This window comes from Oncorhynchus keta, unplaced genomic scaffold, assembly GCF_023373465.1.
Source record: "Oncorhynchus keta strain PuntledgeMale-10-30-2019 unplaced genomic scaffold, Oket_V2 Un_contig_3168_pilon_pilon, whole genome shotgun sequence".
Classification (NCBI taxonomy): domain Eukaryota; kingdom Metazoa; phylum Chordata; class Actinopteri; order Salmoniformes; family Salmonidae; genus Oncorhynchus; species Oncorhynchus keta.
Genome location: NW_026287113.1, coordinates 1 through 19671, shown reverse-complemented (window position 1 = coordinate 19671; position 19671 = coordinate 1). Strand labels below are relative to the sequence as shown.

The following is a 19671-nucleotide window of genomic DNA, read 5'->3' as shown; positions in this document are numbered from 1 at the left end:
TCTGTCTTGCCTGTCTGTCTGCCTGTCTGTCTGTCTTGCCTGTCTGCCTGTCTGTCTGTCTTGCCTGTCTGTCTGCCTGTCTCCCTCTGACTGTCTGCCCGTCTGTCTGCCTGACTGTCTGTCTGTCTGCCTGCCCCTTTGTCTGTTGTCTGTCCTGCCTGCCCCTGTCTGCCTGCCCCTATGTCTGTCTGTCTGCCTGCCCCTATGTCTGTCTGTCTGCCTGCCCCTATGTCTGTCTGTCTGCCTGCCCCTATGTCTGTCTGTCTGCCTGCTGCCTGCCTATGTCTGTCTGTCTGCCTGCCCCTATGTCTGTCTGTCTGCCTGCCCCTATGTCTGTCTGTCTGCCTGCCCCTATGTCTGTCTGTCTGCCTGCCCCTATGTCTGTCTGTCTGCCTGTCTGTCCTGCTCTCTCTCTCTCTGTCTGCCTGCCTCTCTGTCTGCCTGCCTCTCTGTCTGCCTGCCTCTCTGTCTGCCTGCCCTGTCTGCCTGCCCTGTCTGTCTGTCTGTCTGTCCCTCTGTCTGTCTGCCCCTCTGTCTGTCTGCCCCTCTGTCTGTCTGCCCTCTGTCTCTCTGCCTGCCTGCCCCTCTGTCTCTCTGCCTGCCTGCCCCTCTGTCTCTCTGTCTGCCTGCCTGCCTCTCTGTCTGTCTGCCTGCCCCTCTGTCTGTCTGCCTTCCTCTCTGTCTGTTGTTGTAGTACTCCAGCAGTGTGTACATAAACCTACACCTACTAACTACACCAGTCCTGCTCATGTGGATCTGTGCTGTACCTTTTCTCCTGGATGAAAAATATATCACTAGCCACTTTAAACAATGCTACCTAATACATTGTTTACATACCCTACATCTCATATGTATACGTACGTATATACTGTACTCTATCATTTTTTAAATTTTTTTATTTTTTATTTTATTTTACCTTTTATTTAACTAGGCGAGTCAGTTAAGAACAAATTCTTATTTTACAATGACGGCCTGGGAACAGTGGGTTAACTGCCTGTTCGGGCAGAACGACAGATTTGTACATTGTCAGCTCGGGGATTCGAACTTGCAACCTTTCGGTTACTAGTCCAACTCTCTAACCGCTAGGCTACCCTGCCGCTCCATCATCTACTGCATCTTTATGTAATACATGTATCACTAGCCACTTTAACTATGCCACTTTGTTTACATACTCATCTCATATGTATATACTGCACTCTACCATCTACTGTATGCTGCTCTGTACCATCACTCATTCATATATCCTTATGTACATATTCTTTATCCCCTTACACTTGTGTCTATAAGGTAGTAGTTTTAGAATTGATTACTTGTTGGTTATTACTGCATTGTCGGAACTAGAAGCACAAGCATTTCGCAAGACTCGCATTAACATCTGCTAACCATGTGTATGTGACAAATAAAATTAGATTTGAGTGATCGGATGCACAATATGCTTCTCTATTTTACCGTCGGAGGAGAAATGGCTTATTTGAAAGAAATTGTTAAAAGTAAAAACCGCTGCTCAGACCCTCTTTGTTCTATTCCAGAGGGGACGTCGTCCACACAAGAGGAGGACGGGTGTGAGTCCAGGAAGAGACACAGGTCAGACAGCTTTTCTCTGACCTTTGATGACAGCATGTCCTGGTATGTGATTGGAGGCCTGAGACGAGACCGGAGGAGCAGCGAGTCTTCAGACTCACACAGTAACGCTGTGAGTAGCCTCCTGTGACTCTGTGGGGAGCCTCCTGTGACTCTGTGGGGAGCCTCCCGTGACTCTGTGGGGAGCCTCCTGTATAACGCTGTGGGTCATCCTCCTGTGACTCTGTGTGGGGAGCCTCCTGTGACTCTGTGTGGGGAGCCTCCTGTGACTCTGTGTGGGGAGCCTCCTGTGACTCTGTGGGGAGCCTCCTGTGACTCTGTGGGGAGCCTCCCGTGACTCTGTGGGGAGCCTCCTGTGACTCTGTGGGGAGCCTCCTGTATAACGCTGTGGGTCATCCTCCTGTGACTCTGTGGGGAGCCTCCTGTGACTCTGGGTCATCCTCCTGTAATTCTGTGGGGAGCCTCCTGTGACTCTGTGGGGGAGCCTCCTGTGACTCTGTGTGGGGAGCCTCCTGTGACTCTGTGTGGGGAGCCTCCTGTATAACTCTGTGGGGGAGCCTCCTGTATAACTCTGTGGGGGAGCCTCCTGTATAACTCTGTGGGGGAGCCTCCTGTATAACTCTGTGGGGGAGCCTCCTGTATAACTCTGTGGGGGAGCCTCCTGTATAACTCTGTGGGGGAGCCTCCTGTGTAACTCTGTGGGGGAGCCTCCTGTATAACTCTGTGGGGAGCCTCCTGTATAACTCTGTGGGGGAGCCTCCTGTAACTCTGTGGGGGAGCCTCCTGTATAACTCTGTGGGGGAGCCTCCTGTATAACTCTGTGGGGGAGCCTCCTGTATAACTCTGTGGGGGAGCCTCCTGTGTAACTCTGTGGGGGAGCCTCCTGTGACTCTGTGTGGGGAGCCTCCTGTATAACTCTGTGGGGGAGCCTCCTGTAACTCTGTGGGGGAGCCTCCTGCAGTACAACTATTTACCCTGTCAGACTGTAGTTCCACCAATCCTAAATAAAAGGAGGGTGAGATCCTAAACTAGATCCTAAACTGGGCTACAACATTATGCAGATGAAGGAATGGGATTATTAATTCCTACACATTCAGACAAAATGTTTCACGTCTAGTGTGTGACATCGGTTTGTTCAGTACTTTAGATTCTGAGTTTAAAAAAAGTGATGATTGTAATTTGTAAATCTTATCGGCAGCTGTGTAAGTCCCATGTTACTGAGCTCTCTCTTTCTCTCGTCTCTCTCAACAGGAAGTCGGTTCATTGGTCAGTGACGCGGGTGACGATGTTCTGAGCCAGGATCTGGGCTCAGACTCTGATAACTTCAGCGTGGAGTTTGAGGTGGAGTCCATCGACTCGGATGCCTACAGCGATCCCGAAGAGGCTTCAGTGTCTGGAGAGGACGAGGTCTCGGCTCACTGTCTTTTCAACTGTGTGTGTGTGTCTGTGTGTCTTTTCGAGTGTGTGTGTGTGTCTGTGTGTCTTTTCGAGTGTGTGTGTGTGTCTGTGTGTCTTTTCGTGTGTGTGTGTGTGTGTGTGTGTGTGTGTCTTTTCGAGTGTGTGTGTCTGTGTGTCTTTTCGTGTGTGTCTGTGTGTCTTTTCGTGTGTGTCTGTGTGTCTTTTCGTGTGTGTCTGTGTGTGTGTCTGTGTCTTCGTGTGTCTGTGTGTGTGTCTGTGTGTCTTTTCGAGTGTGTGTGTCTTTTCGTGTGTCTGTGTGTGTGTCTGTGTGTCTTTTCGAGTGTGTGTGTCTTTTCGTGTGTGTGTGTGTGTGTGTGTGTGTGTGTGTGTGTGTGTGTGTGTGTGTGTGTGTTTCCGCTGCATTTATTTAGCTGTGGTGCACCACCACACCAACAATAAGCGGACCTTTTCGATGGTTCTTAAATTATCACCGGGGGGTCATGCTCCCGGACCCCCGAGTAAACATTGATGTGTCATTTCAAACAGCTCCCTCTAGTGTCCTGGGGTCAAACTGCAGCTGTTGACTCCCTGTGTGTCTGTCGTTCTCTCACAGGTGTATGAAGTCACCATCTTCGAGGCAGAGGAGGAGGACTCGTTCGATGACGACACTGAAATCACGGAAGCGGTACGTTTCATATTACCCATAACCCCTGTGGTCTAATCTAGTGGTGTTGCCTGTGGTCTAATCTAGTGGTGTTGCCTGTGGTCTAATCTAGTGGTGGTGCTGTGGTCTAATCTAGTGGTGCCTGTGGTCTAATCTAGTGGTGCTGTCTGTGGTCTAATCTAGTGGTGCTGTCTGTGGTCTAATCTAGTGGTGCTGTCTGTGGTCTAATCTAGTGGTGCTGTCTGTGGTCTAATCTAGTGGTGGTGCCTGTGGTCTAATCTAGTGGTGGTGCCTGTGGTCTAATCTAGTGGTGGTGCCTGTGGTCTAATCTAGTGGTGGTGCCTGTGGTCTAATCTAGTGGTGGTGCCTGTGGTCTAATCTAGTGGTGGTGCCTGTGGTCTAATCTAGTGGTGGTGCCTGTGGTCTAATCTAGTGGTGGTGCCTGTGGTCTAATCTAGTGGTGCTGTCTGTGGTCTAATCTAGTGGTGCTGTCTGTGGTCTAATCTAGTGGTGCTGTCTGTGGTCTAATCTAGTGGTGCTGTCTGTGGTCTAATCTAGTGGTGTTGCCTGTGGTCTAATCTAGTGGTGTTGCCTGTGGTCTAATCTAGTGGTGTTGCCTGTGGTCTAATCTAGTGGTGTTGCCTGTGGTCTAATCTAGTGGTGTTGCCTGTGGTCTAATCTAGTGGTGTTGCCTGTGGTCTAATCTAGTGGTGTTGCCTGTGGTCTAATCTAGTGGTGTTGCCTGTGGTCTAATCTAGTGGTTGCCTGTTGCCTGTGGTCTAATCTAGTGGTGTTGCCTGTGGTCTAATCTAGTGGTGTTGCCTGTGGTCTAATCTAGTGGTGTTGCCTGTGGTCTAATCTAGTGGTGTTGCCTGTGGTCTAATCTAGTGGTGTTGTCTGTGGTCTAATCTAGTGGTGTTGTCTGTGGTCTAATCTAGTGGTGCTGTCTGTGGTCTAATCTAGTGGTGCTGTCTGTGGTCTAATCTAGTGGTGCTGTGGTCTAATCTAGTGGTGCTGTCTGTGGTCTAATCTAGTGGTGGTGTCTGTGGTCTAATCTAGTGGTGGTGTCTGTGGTCTAATCTAGTGGTGGTGTCTGTGGTCTAATCTAGTGGTGTTGTCTGTGGTCTAATCTAGTGGTGCTGTCTGTGGTCTAATCTAGTGGTGCTGTGGTCTAATCTAGTGGTGGTGCCTGTGGTCTAATCTAGTGGTGCTGTCTGTGGTCTAATCTAGTGGTGCTGTCTGTGGTCTAATCTAGTGGTGGTGTCTGGTCTAATCTAGTGGTGGTGTCTGTGGTCTAATCTAGTGGTGGTGTCTGTGGTCTAATCTAGTGGTGGTGTCTGTGGTCTAATCTAGTGGTGGTGTCTGGTCTAATCTAGTGGTGCTGTGTCTGGTCTAATCTAGTGGTGCTGTCTGTGGTCTAATCTAGTGGTGCTGTCTGTGGTCTAATCTAGTGGTGCTGTCTGTGGTCTAATCTAGTGGTGCTGTCTGTGGTCTAATCTAGTGGTGCTGTCTGTGGTCTAATCTAGTGGTGCTGTCTGTGGTCTAATCTAGTGGTGCTGTCTGTGGTCTAATCTAGTGGTGCTGTCTGTGGTCTAATCTAGTGGTGCTGTCTGTGGTCTAATCTAGTGGTGTTGTCTGTGGTCTAATCTAGTGGTGGTGCCTGTGGTCTAATCTAGTGGTGGTGCTGTCTGTGGTCTAATCTAGTGGTGGTGCTGTCTGTGGTCTAATCTAGTGGTGGTGCTGTCTGTGGTCTAATCTAGTGGTGGTGCTGTCTGTGGTCTAATCTAGTGGTGGTGCTGTCTGTGGTCTAATCTAGTGGTGGTGCTGTCTGTGGTCTAATCTAGTGGTGGTGCTGTCTGTGGTCTAATCTAGTGGTGGTGCTGTCTGTGGTCTAATCTAGTGGTGGTGCTGTCTGTGGTCTAATCTAGTGGTGGTGCTGTCTGTGGTCTAATCTAGTGGTGGTGCTGTCTGTGGTCTAATCTAGCGGTGTTGTGGACTAATCTAGCGGTGTCTGTGGTCTAATCTAGTGGTGGTGTCTGTGGTCTAATCTAGTGGTGGTGCCTGTGGTCTAATCTAGTGGTGGTGTCTGTGGTCTAATCTAGTGGTGGTGCCTGTGGTCTAATCTAGTGGTGGTGCCTGTGGTCTAATCTAGTGGTGGTGCCTGTGGTCTAATCTAGTGGTGGTGCCTGTGGTCTAATCTAGTGGTGTTGCCTGTGGTCTAATCTAGTGGTGGTGTCTGTGGTCTAATCTAGTGGTGGTGCCTGTGGTCTAATCTAGTGGTGGTGCCTGTGGTCTAATCTAGTGGTGGTGCCTGTGGTCTAATCTAGTGGTGGTGCCTGTGGTCTAATCTAGTGGTGCCTGTGGTCTAATCTAGTGGTGTCTGTGGTCTAATCTAGTGGTGCTGTCTGTGGTCTAATCTAGTGGTGCTGTCTGTGGTCTAATCTAGTGGTGGTGTCTGTGGTCTAATCTAGCGGTGCTGTGGTCTAATCTAGCGGTGCTGTGGTCTAATCTAGTGGTGGTGCCTGTGGTCTAATCTAGTGGTGGTGCCTGTGGTCTAATCTAGTGGTGGTGCCTGTGGTCTAATCTAGTGGTGGTGCCTGTGGTCTAATCTAGTGGTGGTGCCTGTGGTCTAATCTAGTGGTGGTGCCTGTGGTCTAATCTAGTGGTGCTGTCTGTGGTCTAATCTAGTGGTGATGTCTGTGGTCTAATCTAGTGGTGCTGTCTGTGGTCTAATCTAGTGGTGCTGTCTGTGGTCTAATCTAGTGGTGGTGTTGTGGTCTAATCTAGTGGTGGTGTTGTGGTCTAATCTAGTGGTGCTGTCTGTGGTCTAATCTAGTGGTGCTGTCTGTGGTCTAATCTAGTGGTGCTGTCTGTGGTCTAATCTAGTGGTGGTGTTGTGGTCTAATCTAGTGGTGCTGTCTGTGGTCTAATCTAGTGGTGCTGTCTGTGGTCTAATCTAGTGGTGCTGTCTGTGGTCTAATCTAGTGGTGCTGTCTGTGGTCTAATCTAGTGGTGCTGTGTGGTCTAATCTAGTGGTGCTGTCTGTGGTCTAATCTAGTGGTGGTGTCTGTGGTCTAATCTAGTGGTGCTGTCTGTGGTCTAATCTAGTGGTGCTGTCTGTGGTCTAATCTAGTGGTGCTGTCTGTGGTCTAATCTAGTGGTGGTGTCTGTGGTCTAATCTAGTGGTGGTGCCTGTGGTCTAATCTAGTGGTGGTGCTGTCTGTGGTCTAATCTAGTGGTGGTGCTGTCTGTGGTCTAATCTAGTGGTGGTGCTGTCTGTGGTCTAATCTAGTGGTGGTGCTGTCTGTGGTCTAATCTAGTGGTGGTGCTGTCTGTGGTCTAATCTAGTGGTGGTGCTGTCTGTGGTCTAATCTAGTGGTGGTGCTGTCTGTGGTCTAATCTAGTGGTGGTGCTGTCTGTGGTCTAATCTAGTGGTGGTGCTGTCTGTGGTCTAATCTAGTGGTGGTGCTGTCTGTGGTCTAATCTAGTGGTGGTACTGTCTGTGGTCTAATCTAGTGGTGGTACTGTCTGTGGTCTAATCTAGTGGTGGTGCTGTCTGTGGTCTAATCTAGTGGTGGTGCTGTCTGTGGTCTAATCTAGTGGTGGTGCCTGTGGTCTAATCTAGTGGTGCTGTCTGTGGTCTAATCTAGTGGTGCTGTCTGTGGTCTAATCTAGTGGTGCTGTCTGTGGTCTAATCTAGTGGTGCTGTCTAATCTAGTGGTGCCTGTGGTCTAATCTAGTGGTGCCTGTGGTCTAATCTAGTGGTGCTGTCTGTGGTCTAATCTAGTGGTGCTGTCTGTGGTCTAATCTAGTGGTGCTGTCTGTGGTCTAATCTAGTGGTGCTGTCTGTGGTCTAATCTAGTGGTGCTGTCTGTGGTCTAATCTAGTGGTGCTGTCTGTGGTCTAATCTAGTGGTGCTGTCTGTGGTCTAATCTAGTGGTGCTGTCTGTGGTCTAATCTAGTGGTGCTGTCTGTGGTCTAATCTAGTGGTGGTGTCTGTGGTCTAATCTAGTGGTGCCTGTGGTCTAATCTAGTGGTGGTGTCTGTGGTCTAATCTAGTGGTGCTGTCTGTGGTCTAATCTAGTGGTGCTGTCTGTGGTCTAATCTAGTGGTGCTGTCTGTGGTCTAATCTAGTGGTGCTGTCTGTGGTCTAATCTAGTGGTGCTGTCTGTGGTCTAATCTAGTGGTGCTGCCTGTGGTCTAATCTAGTGGTGCTGCCTGTGGTCTAATCTAGTGGTGCTGCCTGTGGTCTAATCTAGTGGTGCTGCCTGTGGTCTAATCTAGTGGTGGTGCCTGTGGTCTAATCTAGTGGTGGTGTCTGTGGTCTAATCTAGTGGTGGTGTCTGTGGTCTAATCTAGTGGTGGTGTCTGTGGTCTAATCTAGTGGTGGTGTCTGTGGTCTAATCTAGTGGTGGTGCCTGTGGTCTAATCTAGTGGTGGTGCCTGTGGTCTAATCTAGTGGTGGTGCCTGTGGTCTAATCTAGTGGTGGTGCCTGTGGTCTAATCTAGTGGTGGTGCCTGTGGTCTAATCTAGTGGTGGTGCCTGTGGTCTAATCTAGTGGTGGTGCCTGTGGTCTAATCTAGTGGTGGTGCCTGTGGTCTAATCTAGTGGTGGTGCCTGTGGTCTAATCTAGTGGTGTTGCCTGTGGTCTAATCTAGTGGTGTTGCCTGTGGTCTAATCTAGTGGTGGTGCCTGTGGTCTAATCTAGTGGTGGTGCCTGTGGTCTAATCTAGTGGTGGTGTCTGTGGTCTAATCTTGTGGTGGTGTCTGTGGTCTAATCTTGTGGTGGTGTCTGTGGTCTAATCTTGTGGTGCTGTCTGTGGTCTAATCTAGTGGTGCTGTCTGTGGTCTAATCTAGTGGTGCTGTCTGTGGTCTAATCTAGTGGTGCTGTCTGTGGTCTAATCTAGTGGTGCTGTCTGTGGTCTAATCTAGTGGTGCTGTCTGTGGTCTAATCTAGTGGTGCTGTCTGTGGTCTAATCTAGTGGTGCTGTCTGTGGTCTAATCTAGTGGTGCTGTCTGTGGTCTAAGCTAGTGGTGCTGTCTGTGGTCTAAGCTAGTGGTGCTGTCTGTGGTCTAAGCTAGTGGTGCTGTCTGTGGTCTAATCTAGTGGTGCTGTCTGTGGTCTAATCTAGTGGTGCTGTCTCTGGTCTAATCTAGTGGTGGTGCTGTGGTCTAATCTAGCGGTGGTGCTGTGGTCTAATCTAGCGGTGGTGCTGTGGTCTAATCTAGCGGTGGTGCCTGTGGTCTAATCTAGTGGTGGTGCCTGTGGTCTAATCTAGCGGTGGTGCCTGTGGTCTAATCTAGCGGTGGTGCCTGTGGTCTAATCTAGCGGTGGTGCCTGTGGTCTAATCTAGCGGTGGTGCTGTGGTCTAATCTAGCGGTGGTGCTGTGGTCTAATCTAGCGGTGGTGCTGTGGTCTAATCTAGCGGTGGTGCTGTGGTCTAATCTAGCGGTGGTGCCTGTGGTCTAATCTAGCGGTGGTGCCTGTGGTCTAATCTAGCGGTGGTGCCTGTGGTCTAATCTAGTGGTGTTGTCTGTGGTCTAATCTAGTGGTGTTGCCTGTGGTCTAATCTAGTGGTGTTGCCTGTGGTCTAATCTAGTGGTGTTGCCTGTGGTCTAATCTAGTGGTGGTGCCTGTGGTCTAATCTAGTGGTGGTGCCTGTGGTCTAATCTTGTGGTGGTGCCTGTGGTCTAATCTTGTGGTGGTGCCTGTGGTCTAATCTTGTGGTGCTGTCTGTGGTCTAATCTAGTGGTGCTGTCTGTGGTCTAATCTAGTGGTGCTGTCTGTGGTCTAATCTAGTGGTGCTGTCTGTGGTCTAATCTAGTGGTGCTGTCTGTGGTCTAATCTAGTGGTGCTGTCTGTGGTCTAATCTAGTGGTGCTGTCTGTGGTCTAATCTAGTGGTGCTGTCTGTGGTCTAATCTAGTGGTGCTGTCTGTGGTCTAATCTAGTGGTGCTGTCTGTGGTCTAAGCTAGTGGTGCTGTCTGTGGTCTAAGCTAGTGGTGCTGTCTGTGGTCTAAGCTAGTGGTGCTGTCTGTGGTCTAATCTAGTGGTGGTGCTGTGGTCTAATCTAGTGGTGGTGCTGTGGTCTAATCTAGTGGTGGTGCTGTGGTCTAATCTAGTGGTGGTGCTGTGGTCTAATCTAGTGGTGGTGCTGTGGTCTAATCTAGTGGTGGTGCCTGTGGTCTAATCTAGTGGTGGTGTCTGTGGTCTAATCTAGTGGTGGTGTCTGTGGTCTAATCTAGTGGTGGTGTCTGTGGTCTAATCTAGCGGTGTTGTTTCAGGACTACTGGAAGTGCTCAAAGTGTGAGGAGTTGAACCCTCCCCTCCCCCGAAACTGCAACCGCTGTTGGACGCCAAGAATGGACTGGTTTCCCGAATCTGACAGCAACTCTGCTGCCCCCAACCTCAAACCCTTACCCCCCAAGCCTACCCCAGCCCCGACAGAGCCCGACGAGACCGAAGGTCTGGATGTTCCAGACGGGAAGAGAGCCAGGTCGCCCCTTCCCCTCCTCAAAGACTCCCAGGAATTGATGTCCGTCTCTGGCCCGGATTCCCAAGACTCGGCCTGCTCCTCCCAGCCCTCCACCTCTTCTTCGAACTCCAACGGCGTGGGCTCAGGCTCGTCCTCTAGCGCCCCCCCTCAGTCAAGAAGTGACTGCACCAGACTTGGAGCGTTTCAACAGCCTGGAGGCTCACCTCCCCGCCAGCTGCCTGGAGCCCTGCGTCATCTGTCAGACCAGGCCCAAGAACGGCTGCATCGTACACGGACGCACTGGGCACCTCATGGCCTGTTACACCTGCGCCAGGAAACTGAAGAAGAGAAGCAAGCTGTGTCCCGTCTGCAGGCAGCCGATCCAGTCTGTCGTCTTAATTTATCTCAGCTGAGGACGGCTATCGGCTAGACTGTACATTCCAAATATAAGCAGTCTATTCCCTATGTAGTGTGCACCACTCTCTCAACCATGGCCCCAATAGGACTCTGGTCTAAAGTAGTGCACTATATAGGGAATAGGGTGTAACCCATAGCTACACAACTCCCTGTTCCTCAAAAACAACTTAAATCCTGAATGAATAAATAATATGTTTTAAGTTTGTTTATTTGGAAGTGATTTTATTTATGAACTCTATCAAACAAGGTGCCTGTTGTTGTTGATTTGGGATTGATTTCTAATGTTCAGTCAAATAGCCTTTCTAGTTTTTCAAATTGATAAAATTCTCTTAGTGGTGAAACAATTCAATATATTTTATTAAATAAAGAATGTTTAGCAAATTAACAGAGATGTACATTGGTTGTCCTTTGTTTATTTTCACCCAGTCTTCCCTCTATTCTACACAGATGATAGTGTTTTATATCATTGTGTCGATAATGACATGGGGTTTAAACTACGTGAAAGTCAAATGTCTCAATAAAGTTCGCCGGTAGAGAGGTTTGTTGGTGACGACAAGAGAGCGAGTGGGTAGTGGTTGCCAGGGAGACGACTTTTCATTTAAATCTCCAGGAAACATGTCTCAACCTGTTCTCTCGTCTAGCCCCGTCCATATCTATTGCCCCTGGTGACAACTTGCCCCCCCCAGCCCCCAAGTCACTATGGTAACCTATTCCCGTTTCTAGTGCACAACTATAAACCAGGGCCCATGGGGAGCCATTTGGGTCACAAGATGACACTAAAACACTGCTCCTTTCTCAAGTCTCAACCCAGGCAAGACGACTAACTGAAGTTTGAAACATTTACGGCTGTTGTTTATGCCATTGGAGTGCTGAAGAGACGTTTTGAACGATATTAAACCCAAGTTTTGATTTATATGGGCTAACATGTATTTGGTTTGCTGTGATTCTAGTTCTTTTAACCCTGTTTTGGTAGTTAAGCCTTCCCCTACCTGACAAGCCCTCCAATCTAGTACTAAACCTTCCCCTACCTGACAAGCCCTCCAATCTAGTACTAAACCTTCCCCTACCTGACAAGCCTCCAATCTAGTACTAAACCTTCCCCCACCTGACAAACCTCCAATCTAGTACTAAACCTTCCCCCACCTGACAAGCCCTCCAATCTAGTACTAAACCTTCCCCTACCTGACAAGCCCTCCAATCTAGTACTAAACCTTCCCCCACCTGACAAGCCCTCCAATCTAGTACTAAACCTTCCCCTACCTGACAAGCCTCCAATCTAGTACTAAACCTTCCCCTACCTGACAAGACTCCAATCTAGTACTGTCTCTAACCACTAGGCTACCCTGTCTCTAACCACTAGGCTACCCTGCCTCTAACCACTAGGCTACCCTGCCTCTAACCACTAGGCTACCCTGCCTCTAACCACTAGGCTACCCTGACTCAAACCACTAGGCTACCTGCCTCTAACCACTAGGCTACGCTGCCTCTAACCACTAGGCTACCCTGCCTCTAACCACTAGGCTACCTGCCTCTAACCACTAGGATACCTGCCTCTAACCACTAGGATACCTGCCTCTAACCACTAGGCTACCCTGCCTCTAACCACTAGGCTACCCTGTCTCTAACCACTAGGCTACCTGCCTCTAACCACTAGGCTACCCTGTCTCTAACCACTAGGCTACCCTGCCTCTAACCACTAGGCTACCTGCCTCTAACCACTAGGCTACCTGCCTCTAACCACTAGGCTACCCTGCCTCTAACCACTAGGCTACCCTGTCTCTAACCACTAGGCTACCCTGCCTCTAACCACTAGGCTACCCTGCCGCTAACCACTCGGCTAGCCTGCCTCTAACCAATGGGCTACCCTGTCTCTCCCCACTAGGCTACCCTGTCTCTAACCACTAGGCTACCCTGCCTCTAACCACTAGGCTACCCTGTCTCTAACCACTAGGTCACCCTGCCTCTAACCACTAGGTCACCCCTGCCTCTAACCACTAGGCTACCCTGCCTCTAACCACTAGGCTACCCTGACTCTAACCACTAGGCTACCTGCCTCTAACCACTAGGCTACCTGCCTCCCCATGTAGCATTATACCTTTGTGTAAAAGGTTATTCCATAAACAACCTGTGATATATTATTATATCTACATTTAATTTTTCATGTGTAATTACAGGAACAAAAGTGAAGAAACTTTGGCCAAACGTCAGTTTTATTGAATTTATTCAAATACCATTTAAACAAATACCAACTCTTTATTCCATCGTCTTCATTTCACACAGGTCAAATCTGTGATGTGTCATTTTCATTCTGTGTAATTGAGTTCACAGGTCAAATCTGTTATGTCATTTCCATTCTGTGTAATTGAGTTCACACAGAAGCAGAATTGTATAATAAAAGGGTTATAAACCGGGTGGTTGGAGCCCTGAATGCTGATTGGCTGACAGCCGTGGTATATCAGACATTATAAACTGGGTGGTTGGAGCCCTGAATGCTGATTGGCTGACAGCCGTGATATATCAGACATTATAAACCGGGTGGCTGGAGCCCTGAATGCTGATTGGCTGACAGCCGTGGTATATCAGACCTTATACCACGGGTATGACAAAAACATGTATTTTTACTGCTCTAATTACATTAGTAACCCACTTATAATAGCAATAAGGCACCTTTAGGGGGTTTGTGGTAATATGGCCAAGACAGGATTGAATGGCCAATATGACAATCTAGAATCAATACTATCTATTTTACAACTGATACTACATCTAAATGATGTGTGGGAATAGGGGAATTATCAATGACAACACACCATTTAAACCAGTCAAACCGCAGATTTCCCAGGGAGCCGTTTTCTAATTAAGCAATAAGGCCCGGGTGGTGTGATACACGGCGTCTCCTACTGCCGAACAGGACCGTGATTAGAGGGAAACATGACGTTGTGTTTCTGACACAGGGCCACCACCTGACACAGGGACACTGAGGAGTGACACCAAACAAACAGCCCTGGGTAGAGGGGCTCGGTAAATGTGGTGTAGAACGTGTGCAGGTGAGTCAGTGTATCAGAACAGACCTTGTAGAAAGACATCGTGCCGGCCGGCCAGTCCAGATACAGTCCTACTCTGTTGGACGGGGGGGAGGAGGAGGGGGAAGGTATGGTAGTGAGCTTACTATTGATCCAGGCCATGTAATGGTCATCACAACAGACCAGACACCAGGTTTTGTCACTAGGTCCAAGCCCACTGTCATCACCCCTTCCTGACCTATTGATTCCTTTATACGTCACACCGATATGAGCTCCTCTCCCACTCCACTCTACCTCCCAGTAACAGCGCCCTGACAGACCCTCTGTACACAGCACCTGGTCGAAATCCTGAAATCTCTCCAGGTGATCAGCATACGGCTGCTCCTCTGTCCTCCATGTCACCGTTCTGTTCTCCTCAGACAGAGAGAGGTTTCTGCTTGCTGTGTTCGGGTCCAGCGAGAGCACACAGCCATCTGATTGGGGGAGACCAGGACACAAATTACAAAGCATCATCATATCACAATGATCATCATAGATATTAAAGAGCCCCCTCAGAATGATAATGTTTCTAAGTAAGAGCCCCATCAGAATGATAATGTTTCTAGGTGTTAAAGAGCCCCATCAGAATTATAATGTTTCTAGGTATTAAAGAGCACCCTCAGAATGATAATGTTTCTAGGTGTTAAAGAGCCCCATCAGAATGATAATGTTTCTAGGTATTAAAGAGCCCCATCAGAATGATAATGTTTCTAGGTATTAAAGAGCTCCATCAGAATGATAATGTTTCTAGGTATTAAAGAGCCCCATCAGAATGATAATGTTTCTAGGCGTTAAAGAGACCCATCAGAATGATAATGTTTCTCGGTATTAAAGAGTCCCATCAGAATGATAATGTTTCTAGGTATTAAAGAGCCCCATCAGAATGATAATGTTTCTAGGTGTTAAAGAGCCCCATCAGAATGATGTTTCTAGGTGTTAAAGAGCCCCATCAGAATGATAATGTTTCTAGGTATTAAAGAGCCCCATCAGAATGATAATGTTTCTAGGTGTTAAAGAGCACCATCAGAATGATAATGTTTCTAGGTATTTAAGAGCCCCATCAGAATTATAATGTTTCTAGGTGTTAAAGAGCCCCATCAGAATGATAATGTTTCTCGGTATTAAAGAGCCAAGGGAAAAGGTTAAGTCAGATTTGTTGAATGATATATAATGTTATACTGTATGATCATAACCTCATAACACACCAATCAATATTCCCAACAGAGCGAGGTCCTGTTAGTGTAACCACACACACACACACACACACACACACACACACACACACACACGCTCTGAAAAACGATCTTTCTTCGAGTCAACTTAAAATAAAACTAACAGGATTTCTTCTTCGCAGCAGTCAACACTCACATTTTCTAAGCCCGTGTTTAATTGTGTACTGTCCTCCATGTTCCACACTGTAGGGGTAAGAAGAACAGACAGGCAATGTCCACACAAGGTCCCCACATCACACCGTCCAGGTCGTGGTAAGTGTGTTTGGCTTACAGTTAATGTAATTAGCATAACCAACCTGATAGGTCAGAATCATGTCTTACAGTACGCATAAATTAGCATAACTAACCTGATAGGTCAGAATCATGTCTTACAGTACGCATACATTAGCATAACTAACCTGATAGGTCAGAAACATGTCTTATAGTATGCATACATTAGCATAACTAACCTGATAGGTCAGAAACATGTAATTATCATGTACCGTAAGACATGTTTCTGACCTATCAGGTTAGTTATTCTAATTTATGTCTACTGTAAGACACATTTCTGACCTATCAGGTTAGTTATGCTAATTTGTGTGTACTGTAAGACATAACTAACCTGATAGGTCAGAAACATGTCTTACAGTATGTCACTCAACATGGACTGACATAAACCCTCTACATTACTTGAGTTTCTCCAGTCTGCAGTGTGGATCCTCCAGTCCAGCAGAGAGCAGTCTGACTCCCGAGTCTCCTGGGTGATTGTAACTCAGATCCAGCTCTCTCAGGTGTGAAGGGTTTGACTTCAGAGCTGAGGCCAGAGAAGCACAGCCTTCCTCTGTGACTTCACAGAATGCCAACCTGCAGAGAGTTTTAACATGATTCCAAAATCACACAGCTATTCTATGGTGGTGAACATAGACTGGCTGTTGTATCCATGTGTACATATATTCATAATATCATTACTGTGGTGTTATTTAAATAATATCCGCAATACAGCATCTGATTGGGAACCACTGACCTATGGCCAATCAGATGTTGTTTTGATGTTCGGCCATATACCAGTGGTTCCCAAACTTCAATTCAGCATCTGATTGGCCATATGCCAGTGGTTCCCAAACTTCAATTCAGCATCTGATTGGCCATATGCCAGTGGTTCCCAAACTTCAATTCAGCATCTGATTGGCCATATGCCAGTGGTTCCCAAACTTCAATTCAGCATCTGATTGGCCATATGCCAGTGGTTCCCAAACTTCAATTCAGCATCTGATTGGCCATATGCCAGTGGTTCCCAAACTTGGGGTTGGGGGATGGGGTGCCCCTGATAAAATGTGTAATGTTTAAAACTGAATGTTTGTTCTCTTTAGATGGGTATAGAATTCAACCTGTGAGTATAACAATGCCCTCGTGGTTTTCAGGACCTAAACTTAAAGACCGAGCACAGTCACACTGCCCTCGTGGCTTTCAGGACCTAAACTTAAAGACCGAGCACAGTCACACTGCCCTCGTGGTTTTCAGGACCTAAACTTAAAGACCGAGCGCAGTCACACTGCCCTCGTGGCTTTCAGGACCTAAACTTAAAGACGGAGCGCAGTCACACTGCCCTCGTGGTTTTCAGGACCTAAACTTAAAGACGGAGCGCAGTCACACTGCCCTCGTGGTTTTCAGGACCTAAACTTAAAGACCGAGCACAGTCACACTGCCCTCGTGGCTTTCAGGACCTAAACTTAAAGACCGAGCGCAGTCACACTGCCCTCGTGGCTTTCAGGACCTAAACTTAAAGACCGAGCGCAGTCACACTGCCCTCGTGGCTTTCAGGACCTAAACTTAAAGACCGAGCACAGTCACAATGCCCTCGTGGCTTTCAGGACCTAAACTTAAAGACCGAGCGCAGGTCACAATTCTGTTTTTCCCCCTGTGTTTCAGATCATATTTGATATTGTGTTTGACATCACAGCCGATGAAACTAAGAGTGTAAAACTGTGGAGGAAAAAAACCTGATCCGTGTTATAGTTGATAGTTGGTTGGTTGAAAATACCCTGAACACTTCTGATTTGACATCAGTTTTGGGCTTTCCATTGTGACATCACAATGTGTGTTAATGGACCAATAACAAAGAGAGTTTCCAATTTCTGATCAGCAGGTTGACATGGGCGGAGTTTTGGGCTTTCCATTGTGACATCACAATGTGGGAAAATGGGTTAATAGGACCAAAACAAAAGAGAGTTTCCAATTTCTGATCAGCAGGTTGACATGGGCGGGAGTTTGGGGCTTTCCATTGTGACATCACAATGTGGGGAAAATGGGTTAATAGGACCAATAACAAAAGAAGTTTCCAATTTCTGATCAGCAGGTTGACATGGGCGGGAGTTTGGGGCTTTCCATTGTGACATCACAATGTGGGGAAAATGGGTTAATAGGACCAATAACAAAAGAGAGTTTCCAATTTCTGATCAGCAGGTTGACATGGGCGGGAGTTTTGGGCTTTCCATTGTGACATCACAATGTGGGGAAAATGGGTTAATAGGACCAATAACAAAAGAGAGTTTCCAATTTCTGATCAGCAGGTTGACATGGGCGGGAGTTTTGGGCTTTCCATTGTGACATCACCATAGACCAATAACAAAAGAGAGTTTCTAAAAACCTCTCTGCCAATCACGGCGCTGTCATGTCATCGTTAACGTGTTGCGATCACAAGGAAACCATCGCTCTCCTTTTGTTGCTCGTAATGTGAAGACATGTCAAGTCAACATGCCTTCGTAAAGCTACACCCATTCAGTTATTGGACTCGCATATAGACAAACTACATCGGCACAATAATTACAATATTTGACATGAAATTATCACAGCGTTGCTTGTAAAAACTAACTAAAAAAATACAAGTTTAAAAAAGTAACAGCTTCATCATAAGTGTCAGTTAAGACACAGTCAGATTTATATCAGAGTTTGTTAATGAACAACTGAACTGGTCGTGGCCCTTCTGTAGCTCAGTTGGTAGAGCATGGCGCTTGTAACGCCAGGGTACTGGGTTCGATTCCAGGACCACCCATACGTAGAATGTATGCACACATGACTGTAAAGTCGCTTTGGATAAAGCGTCTGCTAAATGGCATATATTATATTATTATTATTAACTGTTATCACCTAAATACAGGAGAACTGACCTCAGAGTCTCCAGTTTACATGGTGAACTGTTATCACCTAAATACAGGAGAACTGACCTCAGAATCTCCAGTTTACATGGTGAACTGTTATCACCTAAATACAGGAGAACTGACCTCAGTATCTCCAGTTTACATGGTGAACTGTTATCACCTAAATACAGGAGAACTGACCTCAGAGTCTCCAGTTTACATGGTGAACTGTTATCACCTAAATACAGGAAAACTGACCTCAGAATCTCCAGTTTACACGGTGAATCTCTCCGTCCAGCTAAGAGCAGCTTCACTCCTGAATCCAGCAGGTCATTGTTACTCAGATCCAGCTCTCTCAGGTGTGAGGAGGAACTGAGAGCTGAGGCCAACACTTCACAGGATGCTTCTGTGAGTTTACAGCCAGAGAGACTGCAGATACAGAGGCAATTACATGAGGTTTCCTCTGAGCTTCACAGCAGTTGATGGTAAATTACAAACTCTGAAGATCAAACCTGTTGGGATTACTGAAAACAAACAATCCAACCGTATTACTGACTTTAGGATCTCCAGTCTCCAGATTGAATCCTCTAATCCAGGAGAGACATGTTGCACTATTGAGTCTCCTAGATGATTGTCACTCAGGTCCAGCTCTCTCAGGTGGTTGGGGTTTGACCTCAGAGCTGAGACCAGGGCAGCACAGCCTTCTTCTGTAAATCCACAGCCTGATAGCCTGCAGGGTCATTCCATATGAAAATCAATCAATATAGCCTGCAGGGTCATTCCATATGAAAATCAATCAAGGGTCATTCCAGCCTGCAGGGTCATTTTGTCAATCAATATAGCCTTTCACCATATGAAAATCAATCAAATGTCCAGGGTCATTCCATATGAAAATCAATCAATATAGCCTGCAGGGTCATTCCATATGAAATCAATCAATTCTGGACAGGTACCTTCAGTTTTTGAAATCCTTGGCTATTTTAGAACAAAAATGTCCAATCATGTATATTTGTCCTTATCAGAGACCCATTTTAGACGCCCCATTCTAACATGAGACACCCATATCCTCTCATCACTGATAAAGATGTCAAATTGATTTTGATACCATTCTACATCTTATAAAACAGTTTTCTCAAACTGTGGATCACTTATTGAACAAGAAGTGGGGTACTGACTTCAGAGTCTCCAGTTTACAGTGGGGATTCCCCAGTCCAGCAGAGAGCCGCTTCACTCCTGAATCCTTCAGGTCATTGTTACTCATGTCCAGCTCTCTCAGGTTTGAGGGGTTTGAGCTGAGAGAGGAGACTAACAGTTCACACGATGCTTCTATGAGTTGACAGTCAGCAAGTCTGCAAATACAGAGTAGATACATGAGAGAGAGGTTGTATTAATGTTAGTGTAAGTTTAGCTTTCCCTGCTAGTGTAAACCTGTGTTACTTTTGAATGTCATAGTGAAGTTGATAATACCAGTATGGCGCTATAGTAAAATTGTGCGCCGGCCCTTTAAGGTTTGTCAGTTGTCAAACAGTTGGCACCAGTTCTTAATTATACTATGGCTGGTCCTGTATCAGGCGTGTCCTCTGTCAGGCGCGTCCTCTGTCAGGCGCGTCCCCCCTTTCTGGACAGTGACCCAGCTATATTTGTCCTTATCAGACATGTCTCCTTTCTGGACAGGACAGCTGTTGTCCTTTCTGGATGTCCAGGGACCCAGCTATATTTGTCCTTAT

The 19671-nt window shown here is 47.2% G+C and overlaps 2 protein-coding genes across 2 annotated transcripts; one reads left to right on the top strand and one right to left on the bottom strand.

Annotated features, from left to right (window-relative positions):
* Positions 1–1462: 1462 nt before the first annotated feature.
* Positions 1463–10932, top strand: LOC118381606 (E3 ubiquitin-protein ligase Mdm2-like). The gene is made up of 4 exons (XM_052507808.1): positions 1463–1693; positions 2833–2988; positions 3593–3664; positions 9930–10932. Exons 1-4 carry the CDS (start codon positions 1463–1465, stop codon positions 10548–10550), a joined length of 1080 nt encoding a protein of 359 aa, XP_052363768.1. The 3' UTR covers positions 10551–10932.
* Positions 10933–12741: 1809 nt separating this feature from the next.
* Positions 12742–19613, bottom strand: LOC127923741 (ribonuclease inhibitor-like). The gene is made up of 6 exons (XM_052507807.1): positions 19120–19613; positions 18501–18674; positions 18203–18373; positions 15498–15671; positions 14965–15011; positions 12742–14030 (listed from the first exon to the last, which is right to left on the bottom strand). The coding sequence occupies exons 1-6, from the start codon at positions 19314–19316 to the stop codon at positions 13432–13434; spliced, it is 1362 nt and encodes a 453-aa protein (XP_052363767.1). The 5' UTR covers positions 19317–19613; the 3' UTR covers positions 12742–13431.
* Positions 19614–19671: the final 58 nt, after the last annotated feature.